We start from the raw sequence: 25,495 nt of genomic DNA on the forward strand, positions 1-25,495 counted from the left end.
AAAACTCTTTCATGATAAAAAAAAACACTCAACAAAATACTCATACTGATATGGCCTCATACTGATAAAGGCCAGCTATGGAAAACCCACAGTTCACATCATATTTACTGGTGAAAGACTAGATGCTTTCCCCTAATGTCAGGAACAAGACAAGGGTGTCTACTCTTGCCACTTCTATTCAACTGTACTGGAGGTTCTAGCCAGGGCAGTTAAGCAAGAAAAAGAAATATAAGGCATCCAGATTGAAAAGAAAGAAATAAAACTATCTCTGTTCACAGACAACATGATCCTGTATATAGAAAATCCTAAGAAATCACAAACTATTACAACTAGTAAATGAGTTCAGCAAAGTTGCAGGATACAAGATCAATATACAAAAAATCAGTCATATTTCTATACACTTGCAATGAACAATCCAAAAATGAAATTAAGAAAACAATTCCATTTGCAATAGCACCCAAAATAATGAAATATTTAGGAATTAATTTAATAAAAGAAATGCAAGACTTGTACATTGAAAACTAGAAAACATATTTGAAACACATTAAAGACCTAAATAAATGGAAAGACTCGATTTTCATGGACTGGAAGACTTAACAATGTTAAGATGGCAATATTCCCCAAACTGATCCACAGATCTGATACAATCCCATCAAAATCCCAGCAGGCATTTTTGCATAAATTGACAATCTGATTTTAAAATAAACAAAATGTGAGATATATCCCTACAATGGAATATTCAGCAATAAAAAGGAATGAAGTACTAATACATACTACAACACGAATGAATCTTGAAAACAACATGCTAAATGAAATAAGCCAGACACAAAAGGTCACATATGACTCCATTTATATGAAATGTACAAAAATATACAAATCTAGAGGCAGAAGGATTAGTGGTTGCCTAGATCTGGAAGGGATGAAGGGATTGCGGGAGGTTACAGCTAAAAGGGATAGGGTATCTTTGGGGAATAATGAAAATGTCCTAAAATTGATTGTAGTGAGGTTTGCAAACTCTGCAAATAAACTACCAGCCATTAAATTGCACACTTTAGATGGGTGAATTGCAGAGTACATGAGTTACATCTCAATAAAGCTGTTAGATAAAAGACACAGAACCAGTCTGAGTCTCCTTCTACCCAACCCTCCCCCCTTTTTTGACCACTAAAAAAGGATATAGTGTTATCTTTTATGAGGAAAAACTAGAACACTGAGCCCTTTGGTTATCTTCCTTCTATAAGCACTACTTTTAATCTCTATATCCAGAGTTCCCAGTTGAATACAAACCTCTGTAACTTTCTGTGCCTCTGAAGCAACTCTTTGCACCGTTGTAAAACAAATGTTGAATTCCTGAATGATGGAAGGATACAAACTGTTGAAGTCCAGAAGCAAAATGAACTTATCATAAAAACCTGCAAGAAAAAAGCCCCGTTACAAAAAGTCTTTTAAAAAAGTAGATTTGGCAAAACGCCATATTAGAAGTAACATATTATGAAACGATATACTATCCAGAGCTGTGAGGTACACAAAAGGAAAAAAGGAGTCAACTACCACTCTGTAAAAATGACTTGGATTAGAGTGAAGAGTCAGGTCACAAAAGGAAAGAAGAGACACTGTCTCGCCTTGAAATCCCAGCAGTCGCCAAAGTACGCCATTATTATAGGCAAACAGCTTCCCATATCAATTACTTTAGACAAGTACCTTGTCCATTTCCAAAATATGCTGTTAAATTCTCCTTCAAGAAAGCATTCCTTCCCACCTACCCTCCACACCCCCACTCCCCAAATGTTTCATGGGCTATACCAGTGAGTGGTTATACATTTTTTTACAATCACACCTGCAGGGAATAAAAACAGGCAGCCCATTTACCTGTACACAAACTGCTAAGATGAGACAAGAGATGTACACATAAATGTCAGCAGTGGAACGATCCACCCTTTTCACTTGCAAAGGGTGAACAGAAAGCTACTATATTTCTCTAGGACATTTACAAAGAGTTATCTTCACCTTGAGAAGAAACTGAATAAAAATAAATGTCCACAATTAAGACAATAATAACAACAGCAAGCATATATTGATAGCTTACTCTGTGTCTGGTACTATTATTCCTTAAATCTCTGTGTGGTATTTTTCTTGCCATCATTTTAAAGAAGAGGAAACTGAGGCATACGCAGGCTAAAACAGGCAGCCCAAGCACATAGCCAGAATTCAAGGCCAGATCTATCTAACACCAAAGGATGAGTGATCTGTCTCATTACAACTCACAATAAAATTACTTTTGTCAAAAATGTCTCCTACTCAAGAGTTCAAGTTACTTGATAAAATTGACATTCATTCCTGCACAACAATGTGAATACAGTTAACAACACTACTCAACTACACTTAAAAATGGTTAAGATGATTTAAAAAAATTTTTTTAACCTTTTCTAGCTCTGTTTACCACAAAACATCTTATTTGCCATTCATGATTACAGGAAACAATTATTCTCTTCTTAAAGTTCAATTTGGTAGTTACTGCCTGTACTTTAACTTTGCTGTCCAACTGCACTGGCCCTCGCACGCTGGGCAGAGGCGGAGCCCAAGAGTAGATGGGAGGAGACAGAGGCGCTCCTACCACAGGACAAATAGGTTGGCAAACTGCACAGAGCAAATCCTCCAACCTACCCCCTTTTTGTACCACTCATGAGCTAAGAACAGTGTTTATATCTTTAAATGGTCGAAAAAAATTTTAAAAGACTATTTCAATGATATGTGAAAATTATACAAAATTAAAATTTCTATGTCCATAAAGCTTTCTTGGAATACAGCAAAAAAAAACCCACAAAAGATTCACATTAATTCGATGTTAGACTGGCAAACAAGATTTTCGCATGAACATGAGAAAATAAGGTCATTATGAAACCTATTCGCTAACCTACAAAACATAACTCAGGCCTTCTCGTTTCTCAAGCCTGGCTCTGCATTAAGTTCCTTAGCATCAGGGGCAAACCGAGCCACTGCGTTGCCTTACCAACTTTGGGGTCCAATACCAAGCCTCCAGAATAAGCTGCCTTCTTACGTCCTTTTTTGTATTTATTGGTATCTCCATCAATGTCTTCATCTTCATCTCCCTAATATCAAATGGAAAGATAACTTCACCAGCCAGCAACTAATGGACCAATTTAGAAGGTTTATGATTCCCCCCCCCACCTTTCCAACTGCAGTACACAGTTCTATTTAACATTCTATCTAACATTACTTTTAGTTAGTGGTCCTACCTCTGAGGAAAGACAGTTATTGTAATATTTTCATAAATCCTAATGAATGCCAAGCATGGTAGTTACCGAAACAAACACTATATCTGAGTTGATAAGTATGCAAATTCTACTTTAAAATATTTCTGAATTCACACAACTTCACATTTTAAAATCAATGGACAGGGCTTCCCTGGTGGTGCAGTGGTTAAGAATAGATCCGCCTGCCAATGCAGGGGACACGGGCTCGAGCCGTGGTCCAGGAAGATCCCACATGCCATGGAGCAACTAAGCCTGTGCACCACAACTTCCAGGCCTGCGCTCTAGAGCCCGTGAGCCACAAGTACAGAAGCCCACGCACCACAACTACTGAAGCTTGCACATCTAGAGCCCGTGCTCTGCAATAGTATAAGCCACCGCAATGAGAAGCCCGTGCACCACAATGAAGAGTAGCTCCTGCTCACCGCAACTAGAGAAAGCCCGCGTGCAGCAACAAAGACCCAACGCAGCCAATAATAAACACATAAATTAATTTAAAAAGATAAATAAATAAAATAAAATCAATGGACACTAAAAATTCAACTATTCATATTATGTAAAATTTGAGATTCTAAGAGTCCTCTTAAATTCATTACTCTAACATTCATGATGTAAAAACACAAAATATTTTATATAGATATTATCATTATTCTCATTATTAATATGGACACCTTAAAATAAGTACATCCATATAGTGAAAATTCTTTCCCAAGTAGTTTACTAATAGCCAGCATTCAATACCTCAGCAGATGTCAAACTCCTATAAGTTAATACTTCCTTTACTAATTTTGATAATGTGCATAAAACAAGCAAATATAAGAACCTGGGTCATTTTAACATTAGACTCCCATTCTGAATCAATTACTATCAGTGCTGATAAAACAGTAGCTAAGTTTTACTTCCAATGCGATGGAGGCCACTTCAGAAACCTGATTGTAGTGACCTTAATCCTACTAGAATATAAAAATGAAACAACGCAACACAAAAATAAAGGCTTATGGGTTCAAGGAAATAAATGGTTCAACTTGCATCTAAGTTTGGGTAGGGCTAACGAGGCAAAACGCTTTCCAGGTATGGCCACCTATCAGAGAGGCCTAATGCCTCCCTCAAAGAATTTCGTATTTCACAAATAATTTTTATCTGTATAGAGAAATGTAAAGAAGGAAATGACCACACAAAACAACAAAACAAATGTGACACAGAGTCTAGAGTATACAGGGAATTAATTATTTGGGGAGCAGATACTATCACAGCAAAAAAACCCCAAAAAACAGCTATCTAGATAATAAAAGGGGGGGATAAGAAAAAGCAAAACACTATACAATTTTGGACCCACCGGTTTTTGCTGAGGCTTTCTGAAAATCTGCTTGTCAGGCACAATATAGTTGTTTTCATAAAATGCATGAAGCAACAAGAACTCATTACGCTCGGATCGTCCACCCATCAGCGTCCTAGACTATTAAATAGAAGTATTTTTAAAAAACTTGAGCTCAAAACCAGAATAAACAAAAGCAACTTCCAGTTGGCAGATTTAATCATAGCACCTCCTTCAAAAATCACTCATCATAACAAGGGCTGCTTTAAAAAAAAAAGGTGCTAAATTATTTCTAGCAGTTTCTTTAAGCACTATGGTTAAAATGAGACAAAGAGCTTAAAATACTGACAACTTGCGCTATTTCTTTACTTCCAAATGGACCATTCCACAAATCAGACACATCCAGATGTCAGAGATGGTCCTTATGTTCGTCCAAATTTCAACATACTGCACCTGGCTTTCCTCCCCTTCTCCCAAGCAGTTCTTCATTTTACAAAAGAAGCCCAGCTTTCAGAATACAGGTTACTTATTTTATAAGCATGCATTTAGACTCATTATCATATAACAACTACCCCCAGAAAACACTGGATCCAACAGGAAATGCTTTTTCCCCCTTTCTATGCTACATTTACCATAATGTTCCCAGCGATGTTAGTGATCTGCAATGCTAATGGAAGAACATTTAGCTCACACATGATCTGCAAAATGAACCTGGCATCTTTCCAGGTGTGTTCCAACAGGTACAACAGACGAGAAGAGTCACTGTACAGAAAAGAAAGAATGAAACAGAATCAAGTAATTAAAAGAAACAATGATTATAATCAAAACTTCATAAACTATCACAAAAAATTTTTGGTATAAGTTAACTTCAGAGCAACGGCACCGCAGCTTTGGAAACAATTTAAAATAAGGTCAGTATGAAATTAGGAATTCATTCATACCATTGGTCCCAATCAATGCCCTTCTCTAAAATACACAAAAAAATCCCACAAAGATACAACCTGAAAACTCCCTAAATTTTTTCATTCATCCATCCATTAAATACGTATTACATACCCACTCCATGCCAGGCATTGTTCTAGATGCTGGCTGTGACCAAAACAGACAAAAATTCCCGTCCTCATGGGGGAGACAGAATGTAAATTAAAAATTTAATATGTGATATGTTATATAACACTAAGCATTAAGAAGAAAAACTAAGAAGCAAAGGGAATATTAAGTGTCAGGAGCAGAGACAAATTTTAATTAGGGAACTGAGAAAGAGTTCACTGAGAACAAAAACTTGCAGGAGGTGGGAGAGCAATCCTTGTGGATGGGTTATCTCTGAGAGAACATTCCAGGCAGACAGAACAGCACATTCAAAGGCCCTGAGCTGAGCATAAATCTGGCAGTTCTAGTACCAAGAAGGAGGCCAATGGCTGCAACAGAGAGAATGATGGAGAAGAGTAGAAGGACAGAGCTAACGGCAGAGAGACCCATTGTATAGGACCTTGTAAATCGAAATAAGTACTTTGGTTTCTACTCTGCACGAAACAGAAAGTCACTAGGAGACTGTAAGCAGAGTGCCATATCTAACTTTAGCACGGTGACTCTGGTTCCTGGGTTGAGAACAGACAGCAAGGAGTCAAGGGCAAAAGCAAGGAGACCAGTGAGGAGGCTAATATAAGAAAGACCCAGGGCTTCCCTGGTGGCGCAGGGGACACGGGTTTGTGCCCCGGTCCGGGAGGATCCCACATGCCGCGGAGCGGCTGGGCCCGTGACCCATGGCCGCTGAGCCTGCGCGTCCGGAGCCTGTGCTCCGCAACGGGAGAGTCCACCACAGTGAGAGGCCCGCATACCACAAAAAAGAAAAAAAAAAGAAAGACCCAGTGACCCAAGAGAAAGAGTTTGGTGGCTTAGACCAGGGTGGGTCCAACGGAGGGGAAAAGAAGTGGTCAGATAAAGACATATTTTGAAGATGGAGCTGACAGGATTTCCTGATGCATGGAACATAAGATGTCAGAGAGAGGAATCAAAGATGCCTCAGAGGTTCTGGGCTGAGGATGACTTTGGAGGTTTCCAGCGATACTGGAAAAATAAGAGAAACCTAGAGGAGGTCAGGAGCTCAGTTTTGGAACAAGCTGAGTTGGAGGTTAATGTCAGACATTAAGTAGAACAGGCAGGTGGAGATATGAGTCTGGAATTCAGGGAAGAGAGGTCTAAACTGAAGATATGCGGGCGGGAGGCATCAGCACCCATGTGGTATTGAAATTCCTGCGACTCAACGAGATCAACCAGGGAGGGAGTGCAGTCAGAAAGAGAAGCAGTCTGAGGACTTGGGAGGAACAGGCAGAAAAGAACGAGGAGTGGCCAGAGGGGTAGGAGAAATTTTAAGAGATCATCAAGCACAAAGTTTGTTACGCAAAATGAGTACGTTCTGGAAATCTAATGTACAGCAACGTGGCTACAGTTAACAATAATGTATCATATACTTGAAATCTCCTAAGAGGGGTAAATCTAAAGTGTCCTCACCACAAAAAAAAAAAAAGAAAAGAAAAGAAAAAAATAGTGATCGTGTGAGGTGATGAATAGGTTAATTAGCTTGACTGTGAGGATTATTTCACAATGTATATCAAACATCAAGTTGTACCTTAAATAAAATACACTTTTTATTTGTCAATTTGACCTCAACAAGGCTGGAAAAAAGAAATAATCAGCAATATCTCCAAATATTTGAATGACTTCTCAGATTTTATATTTCTAAAATATTTCCATCAATTTCTGAATTAATGAATTAAGGGCAGAAACCTAAATATCACATCAACTTCCAAACTGCTCTCAGGAAGCATCAAGATGGTGTTAAATGAGGGAGATATTATGATAAAATTAGAATAATTCAAAAAGCAAAATAATTCAAATTACTCAAGTAATGGAGATGGTGAGTCTGACATGAAGACAGACAATCTCCCCCTTCATAACACCACAGGCTCCTGTCTCTCCAGCCTAAGGATGATTCTGGTGTCTTGCTGTTGTTAATTTCAAGACAGACAAATTCTGAAGCATCCATGATCATACCTGTACATATTTCGTACATTTTCCATTGGGATTACAACCCTTTCAGTTTTCAGAATCTGTTGAACAAGTTCAGACAAATGGTAGCTTTTACAACGAATCAATTCCTTTGCTGAAATTTCCACATCACAGATCATTCGGCCACAGGTAGCATTTCTTTCACCAAATCCACTCCTGCCCTACAAGGGGAGGAAAAAAAGCAAATCCCATGGAAGAACAGATACTGAGAACATTTCATTCTAACTTGCTTTGAGGCTAGTCCCAAAATTACAATGATGAAACTCTCATTGTTCCATTCATGCATTCATTCAGCCATCAATCAAACATTTTTGAACACTGACTACGTATCTGACACTGTTCCAGGCACTTGGAATATAGGGATATAGCGGTGAGCAAAATAGAAAAGATTCCTGGTCTCAATTGAAATATACAACAAAAAAAAGAAATTATATAGTTTTAGGAGGTCATTAAGTACACGGAAAAGAGAAAATAGAACAGGGTGAGGGGAAAAAGGAATTTGGGGGGACTACATCTTAAATAGGGTGATCGTGCAGACCTCACTGAGACGATGCCATATAAAGAACCCTGAAGGGGGTAAGGAGTTAGCAAAGGAAGTGTTTGGATGAAGTGTTTATAACAACTCTACTGCCATAAAGATATGAATAGGAAAAGAAGCAAGAGCACTGGCTCCCAACTCCAAACTGTGGCAGCAGAATCCTCTGGAGAGCATTATAACGGTAGAGTCCTAAGTTCTCTGATGAGGCAGCATGCCGTTCTACTGATAAGGCTTTGACTAAAATAAGATTTCAAGCGCTGAGCACTGTCAGGTTTAGGAAATGAAGGTGCTTCATCCAAAACCACCCAACCTCCCTTCAGTGAAGCAAGCAGGTAGAATGAGAAGTGACAAGCTTTACAAGAGTCACACGGGGCCTGGATTCAAAATTTTAGTTCTTCCCTTTACTAGCCCTAAGATCTTGAACAAGTTCTGCCACCCCTGTGAGAATGTGCAATAAACGTGGAGCTACTGTGAGAGAGAACGAACACAGAAGGCATGCTGCCCGTTGTCTTCTCACATACTCAGTGTCTGCTCCCCTCCCCCAACCCCCGTTCCTCCTTCCAATCTCCTCCCTTAACAAGAACCCGCAACTCTGCTCTCAGGGATGCCCAAGTGGAGCTAACAAACATGTGCTGTCTCTAGATTCTAAGAGCTGATTTTTAAAACTACCAGTGGATTTTTAAGGAACCTCCATACTGTTCTCCATAGTGGCTGTACCAATTCACATTCCCACCAGCAGTGCAAGAGGGTTCCCTTTTCTCCACACTCTCTCCAGCATTTATTGTTTCTAGATTTTCTGATGATGGCCATTCTGACTGGTATGAGATGATATCTCATGGTACTTTTGATTTGCATTTCTCTAATGATTGATCATGTTGAGCATTCTTTCATGTGCTTGTTGGCAGTCTGTATATCTTCTTTGGAGAAATGTCTATTTAGGTCTTCTGCCCATTTCTGGATTGGGTTGTTTGTTTTTGTTATTGAGCTGCATGTAAATTTTGGAGATTAATCCTTTGTCAGTTGCTTCATTTGCGAATATTGTCTCCCATTCTGAGGGTTGTCTTTTCGTCTTGTTTATGGTTTCCTTTGCTGTGCAAAAGCTTTGAAGTTTCATTAGTTCCCATTTGTTTATTTTTGTTTTTATTTCCATTTCTCTAGGAGGTGGGTCAAAAAGGATCTTGCGGTGATTTATGTCATAGAGTGTTCTGCCTATGTTTCCTCTAAGAGTTTGATAGTTTCTGGCCTTACATTTAGGTCTTTAATCCATTTTGAGCTAATTTTTGTGTATGGTGTTAGAGTGATCTAATCTCATACTTTTACATGTAGCTGTCCAGTTTTCCCACCACCACTTACTGAAGAGGCTGTCTTTTCTCCACTGTATATTCTTGCCTCCTTTATCAAAGATAAGGTGACCATATGTGCGTGGGTTTATCTCTGGGCTTTCTATCGTGTTCCATTGATCTGTATTTCTGTTTTTGTGCCAGTACCATACTGACTTGATTACTGTAGGTTTGTAGTATAGTCTGAAGTCAGGGAGCCTGATTCCTCCAGCTCATTTTTTTTTTTTTTTTTTTGGCGGTATGCAGGCCTCTCACTGTTGTGGCCTCTCCCGTTGCGGAGCACAGGCTCCAGACGCGCAGGCTCAGCGGCCACGGCTCATGGGCCCAGCCGCTCTGTGGCATGTGGAATCTTCCCGGACCAGGGCACAAACCCGTGTCCCCTTTATTGGCAGGCAGACTCTCAACCACTGCGCCACCAGGGAAGCCCCCTCCAGCTCCATTTTTCGTTCTCAAGATTGCTTTGGCTATTCGGGGTCTTTTGTGTTTCCATACAAATTGTGAAATTTTTTGTTCTAGTTCTGTGAAAAATGCCAGTGGTAGTTTGATAGGGATTGTATTGAATCTGTAGATTGCTTTGGGTAGTAGAGTCATTTTCACAATGTTGATTCTTCCAATCCAAGAACATGGTATATCTCTCCATCTATTTGTATCAGGTTCCTTAAAAAACTACAAATAGAACTACCATACGACCCAGCAATCCCACTACTGGGCATATACCCTGAGAAAACCATAATTCAAAAAGAGTCATGTACCAAAATGTTCATTGCAGCTCTATTTACAATAGCCAGGACATGGAAGTAACCTAAGTGTCCATCATTGGATGAATGGATAAAGAAGATTTGGCACATATATACAATGGAATATTACTCAGCCATAAAAAGAAACGAAATTGAGTTATTTGTAGTGAGGTGGATGGACCTAGAGTCTGTCATACAGAATGAAGTAACTCAGAAAGAGAAAAACAAATACCATATGCTAACATATATATATGGAACTTAAGAAAAAAAAAAAGGTCATGAAGAACCTAGGGGTAAGATGGGAATAAAGACACAGATCTACTAGAGAATGGACTTGAGGATATGGGGAGGGGGAAGGGTAAGCTGTGACGAAGTGAGAGAGTGGCATAGACATACATACACTACCAAACGTAAAATAGACACCTAGTGGGAAGCAGCCGCATAGCACAGGGAGATCAACTCGGTGCTTTGTGACCACCTAGAGGGGTGGGATACGGAGGGTGGGAGGGAGGGGGACCTAAGAGGGAAGAGTTTTGGGAACATATGTATATGTATAACTGATTCACTTTGTCATAAAGCAGAAAGTAACACACCATTGTAAAGCAATTATACTCCAATAAAGATGTTAAAAAAAAAAAAAACTACCAGTGGTTTTTACCAATAAAATGCTGAATTCAAAGGAAAAGGTGTTTAGTGCCAAAGTTAAAATGTCCTATCATAAGGCAACAGATTCCTAGTCAAAGAGGCACAGGGTACTCCCTGGTAGCTACTTCATATAAAGAAACCAAATAGAGAAGTTAAGATTTTGAAAATTATTATTACCCCAAGCTTTGGCATGTTGGATCGCTTCAGCCGACCTATCTTGGACCAGTAAGGAACTTTGCACACATTAATTCTCTGAAGTAGCACTTCCAGTTCAAACCCATAAATATTATGACCCTAGTGAGAAAAAGAAGGCAGCCAATAACATTATAAGAAACGCAAATTAGAGGATTTATCTTCATATGCATAGAATTTCTTTGCCCTTTCTTTTTCTGGTCTCTAATTGAAGGCCTCATGAGCTTACCTCCGATTGGGGTCCTTTCTTCTTCAGGAATTTATTCATCAGCAGCATTCATTAGCCTTGACATTAACAAGGCTGCTAAGCAGATTGCTGGAATAAACTTTATTTTATCCTAATTGATGCAAGGTTCATATGATGTCTTTTAATTTGCAACTCATGCTTCACAGTCTCATGCAAATTTTAATGTCCCATACTTTTTAGCTGATCAGTAAAAGCTGTATTCAAACAATTTCTTCTTACTTCCTTAAAAACCAAGAACCCAGCTATGTTGCGTGACAGTTTACATAGACATCTCTAGAAAACGGAGGAAGTGCATCTAGTTTCTTCCTAAAGAACTGAGTTCAAACACTACTGATTTAGACTCTTAATCAATGTGCAACTAAATAAACATATACTATCACTCCATACTTCAAATAAGAACTTTGCTAAAAACATGGAAACAAAACCATCCCGAGTAAAAAAATCTCAAAAATATTACCAAATTTTCCATGTCTGTAATGATAATTCCCATCATGTGAATTATGTTTATTCTAGTAAGTTAAACTAGATGAAGTTTAAAATAAATTAATAAACATATTTGTCACTAATTTTAATTAAAAATATATACCACTATATATTTATGGCAAGTTTGTCTATTAAACTAAGAGACCCAAAGGACATGAGGAAGTCTCATTTCCAAATTATCATGCCTGGGATTAGGGACTCAAACCCATGTCAGGATTCTCTCTTCTTTCAGTTTGGATTTCTCACAAAGTCTTGGCTCTTACACCCTAGAGCCGGCCAGCTACCCTAGACTCCAGGATATCTCCTTGGGGTCCAAGAGAGAGACTACTAGTGGAGATTGGGTGAGGGCCTGGTGCTGAGCCAGAGTACCACAGGAGGGCACTGTGGACAGAATCTTCCCAGCACTTTCAAGATGGCTCCTGAAATACCATAAGGGAAGCGGGTGCAGAGACACTGGTAGCAACCTACAGGCTCTCAGTACTTGGCTACACCATCTTCCAGAGAGGCGTCCAAGAGCAAAAACGAACACAGAAATATACGGCAAACATTTTTCACAAGGCTTCAATGTAACCAAATTACTGATGTTACACTTAAAATATAGGCATTTATATGCTACTTCCCTCCAAAAAACCCAAAAGCACAAAATAATGTGATTGGTCCATTAACCCAGAAAAAAGATAAAAGGAAGAACTCCTTGATAGGAGTCTACAAACTAAGGAAGGCTGGAGGAAACACAAAGCAAAATGTTGTTTTAGGATTCTTCGGAACTGTGGCAAAGACAACTCAATGAATTATTACCTCTTACTATTTAGTAGGAGCTACTCAGTCATCAAGAGAAAAAAAGACTCCTAGCCACGAGCTCTCAAAGGAATATGCCAGAGATCCACTGAGCTCATAAAATTAAAATACTTACACTTTGGGGATACGCACCAAACCAAGGGAATTCACTCCTGTGACATTATACTGCTGGGCCACTAAGCCAAAATTTTGGAGCTATTAACAGCTGACATGAGTTGACTTACTTCTGGGTTGCTCTCTAACTATAAATAACAGGAGTATCCTAAACTTCAACAGTAATTCGTGAGTTGCTTTTCTATTAGAGGGGAAAAAAAAGTATCTTATAGTCGGTTGGAGTTTTTTCTCCTTTCTGTTAGGAGAAAGTATAGCAATTCCCACCAGTCCACAGGGTTATTTCACTCTGAAAAGATTCTCCACTGCTCAAAAAGTACCAATCAAGTCACACTGAAAAGAACTATGGAATGAAGAGCTTCCCCACAATATGGTCAAACATCTACTCACCACAATGATATCAGGATCAATTTTGTGAATTTTTGCAAGGAAAAAACCTAGCAGTGTTCTTTCTGTTGCAGCAACCTCAACCTTCACATTCTGTTAGACAAAAACATACCAGTCACTTATCTTTACTCTCAACTACTATACCTTGGCTCCTTGTTCAAGCAGGATAAGATTTCTTAGGGTTAAAAGAAACGATCCATTTCAAAATTAAATGCAGCAATGAAATTCCTGATTCTAGATTTCACAGTAATAGTTGCACAAAATCTCTGAGGAGCTCATTCAAGTAATAAACATGTGAATGAAGCAAAATTTTAAGTGCTGAGCACTATCGAGTGCAGAAACGTCCCTCCATAGGGACACGCTTGTGTATCTGGACACATTTTATAGCACCTGAATCAGAGTACCTATCAAAAACATTACTTACTTTCCTATATAATCCCTGGTAGACTTTGTTGTTTATGTATTTACCACATAAAGAGATCCCAAGGACTGTATAAACTAATCCCAAATAGTAGTGTAAAAACCCATAAATAAGAAACTAGACTAAAAACAAACATACATGTAAGAATTAAGTGTCTTAAATAAAACCTATCTACACACAAAAGGCTTCCACTTGGATTACTCAATATAAATCAGATATTCAAAAGATCCACTCTTACTAAGACTCTTAAAATGAAGTTGATAGCTATGTTTTCTACAACTAGCTCAGGTTTAAAAAATATCAGTTTGACTCTAATGGAATTTTCCAAGGTCATTTTACTTACTAATTCAGGGCACTTCACAAATAATAGCCTGATCCAATAGTACCCCCAGACTACTGGACTTCTCAAACCAATTTAAAGTAAGTGGAACCTGATAAGGTTGCTAACTTTTAATTTTGGCAAGTGAAGACTTTAAAAAAAAATTTTAAAACCTACACATTTACCAACCCAGGCATTTCATAAAATAAAAAACATACTCTCCAAAAATAAAATTCTTCATATTGAATACGTTTACTTTTATGAAAAACTCACATTATACTACCCCCCCCCATTTTTATTAAGGACTCGTGAAAACTTCTTCATGGAGTATACTGGGAGTTTAGAGATCACTGATCAATTATAGCCAGCCCACACCAACCTTCCCAATATATGTCACCTTTAACATCCACAGCGTTCTCAACTTCTCTTGACTTCCTTCAAGTTAGCGGGGTGGGGGTGGGGTGGGCTTTACCCAACACTTTCCCAAAACACTAATCATGTGATCATGCAATTTTGGAAAAGCTTCCAATTAAGTTATCTGAAGGAGGGTTTGAGACCACCCATCTATTAATAAAGTGTCAAATCCCATTATTTCCAGGAAGTAAAACATTTAAACATTGTTAAATAACACTTCTAGTTTTAAACTTCTAATACATTTTTAATGGGTTAATGCCATAGTCCAATCTAACAAGAATAGATCTAATAAATTAACATATAAAATAGCGTATTTCTACTAATCCATAGCATTCTCCTTTTCTCTTTTTAAACAAATACATATTTCATATTTAAAAGGAATAAACAGTGAGTTCTTTACCTTTTCCTTAATGCCTTCTTTAAAATCATATGGAAAAATACAATCCTTTGGTTTAGACACAACTGTAAAAAGGAAAAAAAATAAAGATTCCAACACCCATCTTAGTCCAATTTCAAGTACACATACACTGCAAGTTTCTGAATGGAAATCATCTTAAATATAAATAAATTCCCCTTGATCTCTAAATAGTTGCCAAAACAAACTACATATCCTAAAATTCATATGGAACCACAAAAGACCCTGAATAGCCAGGGCAATCTTGAAAAAGAAGAACAAAGCAGGAGGCATCATACTCCCTGATTTCAAACTACATTACAAAGCTACAGTAATCAAAACAGTATGATGTTGGCATAAAAATAGACATACAGAGAGCCCAGAAATAAACTCATACATAACATGGTCGATTAATTTATGACAAAGGAACCAAGAACATACAATGGAGAAAGGAGAGTCTCTCCAAAAAATGATGTTGGGAAAACTGGACAACCACACACAAAAGAATAAAACTGGACCACTATCTTACACCATACACAAAAAAGTAACTCAAAATGGATTAAAAACTTGAACATACTGGTGGCGCAGTAGTTAAGAATATGCCTGCCAATGCAGGGGACACGGGTTCAAGTCCTGGTCCAGGAAGATCCCACATGCCGCAGAGCAACTAAGCCCATGTTCCACAACTACTGAGCCTGTGCTCTAGAGTCCATGAGCCACAACTACTGAGCCAACGTGCCACAACTACTGAAGCCCACACGCCTAGAGCCCATGCTCCGCAACAAGAGAAGCCACCGCAATGAGAAGTCCGTGCACTGCAACAAAGAGTAGCCCCCGCTCACCACAACTAGAGAAAGCCCGCACGCAGCAACGAAGACCGAACACAGCCAACAATAAATAAATAAAAATAAATTTATTTAAAAAAAACAAACCTGAACATAAGATCAGAAACCATAAAACTCCTAGAAGAGGGCCTTCCTGGTGGTCCAGTGGTTAAGACTCCATACTCTCAATGCAGGGGGCACAGGTCCAATCCCTGGTCAGGAACTAAGATCCCGCATGCCATATGGCATGCCCCCCCGCTCCCCTCAAAAAAGAAAAACAACTCCTAAAAGAAGACATAGACAGTAAGCTCCTTGACAGCAGTCGTGGCAATGACTTTTTGGATTTGACACCAAAACCAAAGGCATCAAAAGCAAAAATAAATAAGTGGGACTACACCAAAGTATAAAGTTCTGCACAGCAAAGGAAACCATCAACAAAATGAAAAGGCAACCTACTGAATGGGAGAAAATATTTGTAGATCATATATCTGATAAAGCATTAATATCCAACATATATATATTTTTAAATTCATACAATGAAAATAAACAACCTGATTAAAAAATGGGCAGGGGAGCTGAATAGACATTTTTCTAAAGACATACAGAAGGCCACCAGGTACAGGAAAGGGTACTGAACATCACAAATCATCAGAGAAATGCAAAACCACAATGAGATATTACCCACACCTGCTAGAATGGTTACTATCAAAAAGAGAAGAGATAAAAAGTGTTGGTTGGAGAGGATGGAGAGAAAAGGGAAACCTTGAGCACAGTTGGTGAGAATGTAAACTGGTACAGTCATGGAATTTCCTCAAAAAGTTGAAAATAGAACCATATAATCCAGCAATTCCACTTCTGGGTATTTATCTGAAGAAAATGAAAACAGTAACTCGCCACTTGCGATAACACAGATGGATCCAGAGGGCATTATGCTAAGAGAAATAAGGCAGAGAAAGACAAATACAGTATGATCTCACTTACATGTGGAATAACAAAAACAGAAAAGAAAATGAAAAAAATGAGCTCACAGATACAGAGATCAGATGGTGATTGTGGGGGCAGTGCACGAAATGGGTGAAGGGGGTAAAAAGGTACAAACTTCTAGTTATAAAATAAATAAGCCTTGGGTATGTAATGTACAGCATGGTGACTACAGTTAATAACCCCGTATTGCATATTTGAAAGTTGCTAAGAGAGAAAATCTTAAAACTTCTCGTCACAAGAAAAGAGAAGTTTGTAACTATGGTGATGGATGTTAACTAGACTTATTGTGGTGATCATTTTGCTACATATACAAATATGGCATTATTATGTTGTATACCTGAAAGTCATACAATGTTACATGTCAATTATACCTCAATTTTTTAAAAGTTTAGAAGATTAAATCTGAAAAAAAAAGAATACCCAAATACAGAGCCCTAAGTCCCTACAACTGTTAAAACTGCTTTGATGAAACATTTGCTATCCATCTAAGTCAGAATGGAAGATATTTAAGTCTTTCCCAAAGGAAATGCCCACCACCACCAAAACCTCAACCAGCATACAATGGAGGAACTCAGTCCAAACTTCTCAAAGCTAGGATAGTAAAGATGACCAAAGCTTCCCCCACTACACTCTCGACTCCCTGTCATTCACAACAGCTGTTCATACAGTGACATACTCTGAGGAGGTAAATGTTGAAATGAGCTCATGACTCTCTCTTCCACATATTTTCCAAACTATTCTCAACATCACTTTGTGTATTCAACCCAACTTAAAGGGTAAAACTCCACAAAAATAACACATCACCCTCCCTTCTCTGCTTGCTTCCCTTGTCCCACTTTCCTAGTATCCAAGAAACCTGACAGGAGATGCTGCCCCAGTTAATCTCTGGTTCTGGGCTGGAAAATAACCCGGGAAGCATAACACATCAATAGTGTCGTGCCCTTATTTTATTTTTTACAAAAAAATGACTATTTAACTGGCCAAGTTCTCAACATGCAATACATCATAATCCACGGTGGAGACTGCCTCATGGCACGCAGAATTCTGTGGAATAGTTTCAACTATTTCCAACTCCAGCACGATATTACCATAACTCTGCCCAAATAGGTAAACATTTATTTATCCCTTGGCATCTTGCCTCATCACACAGAAAACTTTGGCCAGGCTTCTATGACAGGCTTTTAGGGTGACATCATGAAAAGAAAATAGTTACAGCACAATTTTGACCCAGAAGAAAAAAACTACTCTACCACAATAGAGTAACCACTGGAACAGAGAAAAAGATATCAAACTGCCTCCCGACTTCCGCTCCTAGAAAAAAATTAAACAGCTGAATAGGAGCAACCAGTCCAATAAAACTTAGGGTCCACAACTGACCAAAAAAAAACTTCTTTACCAAACAAAACCAAAAATAAACAAATGGGACCTACTCAAACCTAAAAGTTTTTGCACAGCAAAGGAAACCATAAACAAGATGAAAAGACAACCCTCAGAATGGGAGGAAGTATTTGCAAATGAAGCAACTGACAAAGGATTAATCTCCAAAATTTACAAGCAGCTCATGCAGCTCAATAACAAAAAAACAAACAACCCAATCCAAAAATGGGCAGAAGACCTAAATAGACATTTCTCCAAAGGAGATATACAGATTGCCAACAAACACATGAAAGAATGTTCAACATCACTAATCATTAAAGAAATGCAAATCAAAACTACAATGAGGTATCACCTCACACCGGTCAGAATGGCCGTCATCAAAAATTCTACAAACAATAAATGCTGGAGAGGGTGGGGAGAAAAGGGAACCCTCCTGCACTGTTGGTGGGAATGTAAATTGGTGCAGCCACTATGGAGAATAGTATGGAGGTTCCTTAAAAATCTAAAAATAGAACTACCATATGACCCAGCAATCCCACTCCTGGGCATATAACCAGAAAAGACGAAAACTCTAATTCGAAAAGATAAACATATCCCAATGTTCATAGCAGCACCGTTTACGATAGCCAAGGCACAGAAACAACCCAAGGGCCCATTGATAGACAACTGGTTTAAGAAGATGTGGTGTGTGTGTATACACACACACACACACACACACACAAATGGAGTGTTACTCAGCCATAAAAAGGAATGAAATATTGCCATTTGCAGCAACATGAATGGACCTAGAGAATATCATACTACGTGAAATAAGTCAGAGAAAGACAAATATTATATGCTACCACTTATATGTGGAATCTACAAAATAACACAAATGAGCCTATATACAAAACAGAAACAGACAGACTCACAGATATAGAAAACAAATTTATGGTTACCAAAGGGGATGGGCGGTGGTGGGGGGTATGATAAATTAGGAGGATGGGATTAACGGATACAAACTACTATACATGAAACAGATTAGCAACAAGGACCTACTGTAGAGCACAGGGAACTAGAGCCAATATCCTGTAATAACGTATAGTGGAAAAGAATCTGAAAAGGATAGATATATATTATATTTAACCGAATACTTTGCTGTACACCTGAAACTAACAGAGTACTGTAAATCAACTATACTTCAATTTTAAAAAACTTCTTTAACAACATGCACTAAGTATCTTAAAAGCATTTTTTTTTTAAGTTACTGATCCAACAGCTGGAGAAAAAACAAAATAAAAATTAAGCCATTAATAAACCAGCTAAAAAAATACATACCACAGAAGTGTGAGTGAAAGGGAGGCCGTGGGGGTGCTTTATCTAGTGCGAAGCTGTGATGCACCAATGCTGCCACAGCAATAATCTGCCAAGAAAGGAGAAAATCACTTATCAGATACCTACTACGCAGTCTGCATTCTCACCACAACCACCGAGAATAGAAAAAGATACAGATTTTAATCCGTAAGAATACTTTAATTTTTTATTACGGAAGTATTTAAACAAATAAAAAAATAGAATAATAAAATCAACTCTCATACGCCGATGACCCAGCTTCAATCATCAACTCATCAACAGCCCTACCCCACATTATTCTGAAGCAAAACGCATACCTATCACTTTATCCAGAAATATGTCAGCAGGTATCCCTAACCAAGGTTTCTCAATCTCAGCGCTATGGACATTTTAGGCCGAATAATTCTTTGCTGTGGGGCTGCCCTGTGCATTTGGGACGTTTAGCAGCATCCCTGGCTGCCAACAGCACCGCTCCCCACTCCCCAGTCTCCAAGTTGTGACACCAAAAATGTCTCCAGACATGGCCCAAAACCCCTTGAGGGTTAAAATCTCACCGAATTGAGAGCCATTACTTTAAAAGATGAGAATTTTTTAAAATGCAATACAATCATCTCAGCTAATTCAACTAACAGTGTTTCCTTAAAATCATTAAATATCCAGGCAGGATTCAAATTCTCATGTTTTCCCAACTATCTCAATTTTATTTACCAAATAAGTCCATACTCTGCAACCAGCTGATATGTTAAACTGTCTAAGTACAACTCCTCCCCATCTATTATTTCTTGCAATTTATTTGTTGAAGAAACTGGGTGGTTTTGCCCCGTAGAGTGCCCCCCCAGTAAAGACTCTGCTGCTCGTATCCCAATAATGTCATTTAACATGTTCTTCTGTTTCTGCACTGCCTGTATATTCATATGTGGATCTGAAGGCTTGATAAAAATCAGATTTTTTGGCAAGAATTCTTTGGAGGTGCTACTGATCACTGGTTATCACATCGGGTCTGGTTATCTCTACTCTAGTGATACTAGCAGCCTCTGAAAATCACTGCCTAGATCCATTATCTCATTAGAGATTGCAAAGTGGTCACATTCAATTTTTCCTTTATTTTATTTATTTATTAGCTGGAAAGCTTCTATGAAGACAAACTTCCCCATATCGATTATTTGGTTACCTGAGATACAATATATGTTCAAAAAAGTCAAGATAAATGCTTGATTCAATCTATTTATTTACCAGTTTTCAAAATAATGAGTTAGTTCCCTAGCTTTCTTCACAGGTGAGCAATGCGGTGCTGTGTTTACAGTATCATTATGAAGTCGTATGTTTCAATCTGTTGCAGTTATACATGCTCAAATTGTCCCATCTTTGGTGTAGGAAACTCTTCAAGTTTACTCTTGAGTCCTTCTGACATACCTTCAGTAGATTTTAATATCGTCCTTGCTTTCTAGTATAACAAGAAGTTCCAGGCTTATCCTGGACATTTCCTGCCCCAAATCAGCTATTTCTTCACAAAACCCTATTTCCTTTCTGGGGAAATGGTATTTAGAAACCTCACTCTGGGTGCTGGAAGGATTTTTTTTAACTAATTAAATTTTCCCCAAACACTTAACTAATAAATATCTACTATATCAACTATTATTAAAAGATCAAATCACATACAAAAAAAAATTGCCAAAAGGCTGTTAAAAAAGATCCCCATCAATGTCAAAGGATTTAGAAGCAAACACAAAGAAGCTCCCATCGAACAAAGAGAGACAATTTAAGCAGCAAAAATAACAAGAATAATTAATGAATGAAACAGATTGAAATATACTAAGTATATATAAAGCCCATGAGTTTATAATGATAGTCCATAAAAGACGAAGCAAAAATAAGTAACAAGAAAAATAAACAAATCATGTGTCAACAGTGCACATAATGTAGGTCCCCAACTTCCCTCTCAGAAAACTGGCAGCGAAAGAGAAAGAAGTACACATTTATCTCTTCTTTCCTATATAAAGTATTGCAGCATAACCAAATAGTACTGGTTAATGAGGAAAAGTTAATTTTATAGAAAAATTTAACTAATAATCATTCTAATATTTCACATGCTTAACTAATAAACATGGAAAGGATGACGGAATTAGAAGACCATTTTACAACTCCTAATGAAATATCTAATTTAGGCAAAAATTAGATCAGTGGTTCTCAACCAGGAACAATTTTGCCCGCAGTCCCCAGGGGACATTTAGAGATGTCTGAAGGCATTTCTGGTTGTCAGAACTAGGCGGTAGCGGTGATATTTGGCATTGGGTGGAGGCCAGGAATACTGTTAAACATCCCACAATGCACAGGACAGCTCCCACAACAGGTTCATTCGGCCCAAACATCAGTATTGCCGAGGTTAAAAAACTTGAACCTACTAATCAATGATAGCCCCACTAACAGTGGTTTAACCAGACATTACGTGCCTACTGATACAACCCAACGTGAAATACACTGTACCACCTACACAGTATTTTGGCCAAAAAAAGTTAAACCTGAACCTAATCAATTCGGCAGTGCTAATGAGCAGGGGTGGATATGGATACTTTTTTCCGTAAAGGGCCAAAAAGTAAATATTTTAGCCTTTCAGGTCACAGAGTCTCTGCCATGACTACTAACTTTGCTGCCGTGGTACAAAAGCAGCTGTAGATAATATGTGAACGAACAGACATGCTGTCTTCCAGTGAACTTTATTTACAGAAACAGGTGATGGGCTAGATTTGCCCGCAGGCCACAGTTTGCCAACCCCTGATATACAGGAAGAAATCCACAGACACGAGGAAGCAAACAAATACAGAAAATGGGTCATTCATTGAGACCACTAACAGTGATTCCTCAATAAGTCAACGTCACTGAAAAAGCTGGAGGGGGTGGGAGGGAGCTGCTCACATTTAAAAGAGATTCAAGAAACAAAAATTAAACACCGTCTGTGGATCTTGTATAAATCCTGACTCAAATAAATCAACTGTTAAAAGACATTTCTGAGGGCTTCCCTGGTGGCACAGTGGTTGAGAGTCCGCCTGCCGATGCAGGGGATGCGGGTCCGTGCCCCAGTCCGGGAGGATCCCACATGCCGCGGAGCGGCTGGGCCCGTGAGCCATGGCCGCTGAGCCTGCGCGTCCGGAGCCTGTGCTCTGCAACAGGAGAGGCCACAACAGTGAGAGGCCCGCGTACCGCAAAAAAAAAAAAAAAGACATTTCTGAGAAATAGAGTCATGTGACTATGGACTAGGTATTTTAGCTGGTATCAAGGAATCACTGTTAATGTTAATAGGGGTGATAATGGTATTCTATAAGAAAGTGTGCATGTTTTGAGAGATGCAAACCAAAGTATACAGGGGTAAAATGACACAATGTCTGAGATTAGCTTCAAAATACTTCAGGAGGAAAAAAGAAGAAGGGGGGCGATAAACAAGTGTGACAAAATCTTGCTAAATGGTGAATATGAGTGATGGGTATATAGGAGTTCATTATATTATTCTATGTCCATCTGAAGTTCTCCAAAATAAAAAAATTTAAAAACACAAAGTCCAGCAATTTAAGTCTTTAAATAAAAAAACCCTCCAAACCAGACAAATTCAATTCATTCTTCAAAATGGAGTTTGGTAGTGAATTAGTATTCTTTCCCTTCCAAAAAGAACAACCTCCCCTTACAGAAAAGCTATACAAGTGCAAGAAGTATCGCACCTCTGGCATAGGTACAAAATCTGTCCTGTTTCTTTACCTCGTTTTCATGTGTCTTTGCATTCTGCATTGTCTTCATGCTCAAAGACATGACCACAAGTGGAGGAGGACCAACATCCTTAATTACGTTCACCAGGTCCGGTTTCAAGGCCACTGCCTCAACTTTACACCAACTGATTGGCTGATTCAAGAGCTCTGAAAAAGAATAGGAACAACAGATCAATAGCTATTTGCTGAAAAAAGAAAAGTTACTATAATTAAGACATCTGTGATTAACCGAGATTGTCTTCAATCCTACCTTCTACTAAGAATGTCTTATTATAACATCTAACTAAAACTAAACCACGTTATTGGATTGTATGCAAATCTTCGTGTGTGTATACATATGTTCATTTTCCTGGGAAAAAAGTCCACAGCTTTCATCTGACTTTCCAAAAAATCCAAGACCCAAAATAGGTTTGTAAAAGCCACAGCACTGCCTTAGAGGAATAAAAAAAAAAACAGTTTTGGGACTTCCCTGGTGGCGCAGTGGTTGAGAATCTGCCTGCCAATGCAGGGGACACAGGTTCGAGCCCTGGTCTGGGAAGATCCCACATGCCGTGGAGCAACTAGGCCCGTGAGCCACAACTACTGAGCCTGCGCGTCTGGAGCCTGTGCTCCGTGTGAGAGGCCCGCGCACCGTGATGAAGACTGGCCCCTGCTTGCCGCAACTAGAGAAAGCCCTCACACAGAAACGAAGACCCAACACAGCCAAAAATAAATAAATAAACAAACCAATGAACCAACAATAAATAAATAAATTTTTAAAAAAAACGGTTTTAAGAGATTCATGAAGACAAAACAAAGTATCACAAATGCAAGTATTGAAAAACATCAGGTAAGAGACCATACATGCACTATCCACACCGGGCAGTGATGTTTTGCTCCTTCAGAAGTCAGCAGTTCACTATGTAGAACAGCTGAGCCACATCAGCCAGGTTGGAAGTCCACGCTGACAGCAACACAATGAAGGATGCACCCAAATGCCCGAGTAGGCTAGCTAAAACCTCCTTCCCACTAAAATGCTAAGCACCACGGTGAAAGAGTGATTTCAAACGTACTTCCTATACTCACTCAAGGAAAACCTTAAAGAAACTAACATTAAAAAGGAAGTGGTCGCACTGAAATTGAGTCCAATTCTTTAACTTCTAGAAACCGCATCTAACAGCAATTTACTTAGCATTCTGAAAGTAAATTTTCCCTTACGTGGATTTTTTACTTCGAGCCAACAAGGTCCTTTGATCTTTCTGTTCATCAAGAACAGTTCCAAGCTGGATGTGTTGGTCCCAAATACATGAGAAAAAGTTTCTCCTTTCAAATCCTGAGGAAGCTGTGGCATTTCAGCCTGAAAAAGGCAAAGACAAAAAAAAAAATCTTTTTTTGTTTAAAACTATTACTTCACATTTTCCAAAGTCTATATTTGAAATAAACAAAAGTCTCTCTATGAACCACCAGAAGAAACCCCTTTGATATATTTGAAATGTAATTTGCCACAAATGAAATCCATAACAATTCACAGTAGGAAACAAAAACAATTCACAATGACAAAATAATGCATCTTGATGACACCCATCAGAAGAAAAATGGGCCAAGAAGCTCCTGCAAAAGAGGATTTCTGTCCAGAGCTGTACATACCTTACTGATAAAGAATAGCCAAATAAATACAACTCCGTTAGAAGAATGAAAGCGAGAGAGCGGGACGTTCGGCTTGCGAGCGGGAACCTCTTAGTCGTGCACGGAGAAAGAACGATTTAAAAATGGGTGATGTTGAGAAGGGCAAGAAGATTTTTGTTCAGTAGTGTGCCCAGTGCCATACTGTGGAAAAGTGAGGCAAGCACAAGACTGGGCCAAATCTCCATGGTCTGTTTGAGTGAAAGACAGCTCAGACTTTCAGATTCTCTTACACAGATGCCAACAAGAACAAAGGCATCACCTGGGGAGAGGAGACGCTGATGGGAGTATTTGGAGAATCCCAAGAAGTACATCCCTGGAACAAAAATGTTCTTCGCTGGCATTAAGAAGAAGGGAGAAAGGGCAGACTTGATAGCTTATCTCAAAAAAGCTACTAATGCATAATCGTTGGCCACTGCCTTATTTATTATGAAACAAATGTCTCATGACTTTTTATGTGTACCATATTTAAATTGATCTCATACACTAGAATTCAGATCATGAATGGCTGAGGTAATATTTCTGTCCTGATTTAAATAAGATTGGCTTGTGGCTAAATGAATATAGTCAGTTTTTTGAATTTCGATAGTAATTCTGGTTCAAAAAGTACTATCACTGTTTTCCCCTTCTAAAGAGATGATTAAACTTAAATAAGGAATGTTAAACTTTTCAGCGATACGGTGAATGCCTTCTCAAACCCTATAGGAGATTGGTTTTATATTTAGATTTCTATAACTGGTTATATTAATATATTTAAATACTGAGAAGCTCCCTTAACTGTCTCATAGACCAGCAAGATTCACCTGTGTTTCAAGTTGTGTTTGTTTGCCTGTTAAGGCAAGGGCTGAAGATATACTGACACATCCACTTTATCTTTTT

The 25,495-nt window shown here is 38.6% G+C and overlaps 1 protein-coding gene, 1 non-coding gene and 1 pseudogene across 7 annotated transcripts in view; 1 reads left to right on the forward strand and 2 right to left on the reverse strand.

Moving 5' to 3' along the window:
• Nucleotides 1-25,495, reverse strand: part of POLA1 (DNA polymerase alpha 1, catalytic subunit) — a 304,165-nt gene that overhangs the window by 242,868 nt on the left and 35,802 nt on the right. For all 6 annotated transcript variants that reach the window (XM_027096726.1, XM_027096723.1, XM_027096725.1 and 3 more), the window contains 11 exons: nt 24,152-24,290; nt 22,947-23,101; nt 19,185-19,269; nt 14,689-14,750; nt 13,138-13,227; nt 11,094-11,210; nt 7,642-7,817; nt 5,220-5,349; nt 4,609-4,728; nt 3,011-3,110; nt 1,288-1,412 (listed from right to left, as the gene is read on the reverse strand). In XM_027096726.1, the coding sequence (XP_026952527.1) occupies nt 1,288-1,412; nt 3,011-3,110; nt 4,609-4,728; nt 5,220-5,349; nt 7,642-7,817; nt 11,094-11,210; nt 13,138-13,227; nt 14,689-14,750; nt 19,185-19,269; nt 22,947-23,101; nt 24,152-24,290 (1,299 nt within the window). The remainder of the gene's footprint in view (nt 1-1,287; nt 1,413-3,010; nt 3,111-4,608; nt 4,729-5,219; nt 5,350-7,641; nt 7,818-11,093; nt 11,211-13,137; nt 13,228-14,688; nt 14,751-19,184; nt 19,270-22,946; nt 23,102-24,151; nt 24,291-25,495) is intronic.
• LOC113614895 (small Cajal body-specific RNA 24) lies at nt 1,911-2,040 on the reverse strand. The gene has a single exon (XR_003430755.1).
• Nucleotides 24,512-25,142, forward strand: LOC113614884 (cytochrome c-like; annotated as a pseudogene).

Source organism: Aethalodelphis obliquidens, unplaced genomic scaffold (assembly GCF_003676395.1).
Source record: "Aethalodelphis obliquidens isolate GAN/ISIS:26980383/991018 unplaced genomic scaffold, ASM367639v1 scaffold107, whole genome shotgun sequence".
Taxonomy (NCBI): domain Eukaryota; kingdom Metazoa; phylum Chordata; class Mammalia; order Artiodactyla; family Delphinidae; genus Aethalodelphis; species Aethalodelphis obliquidens.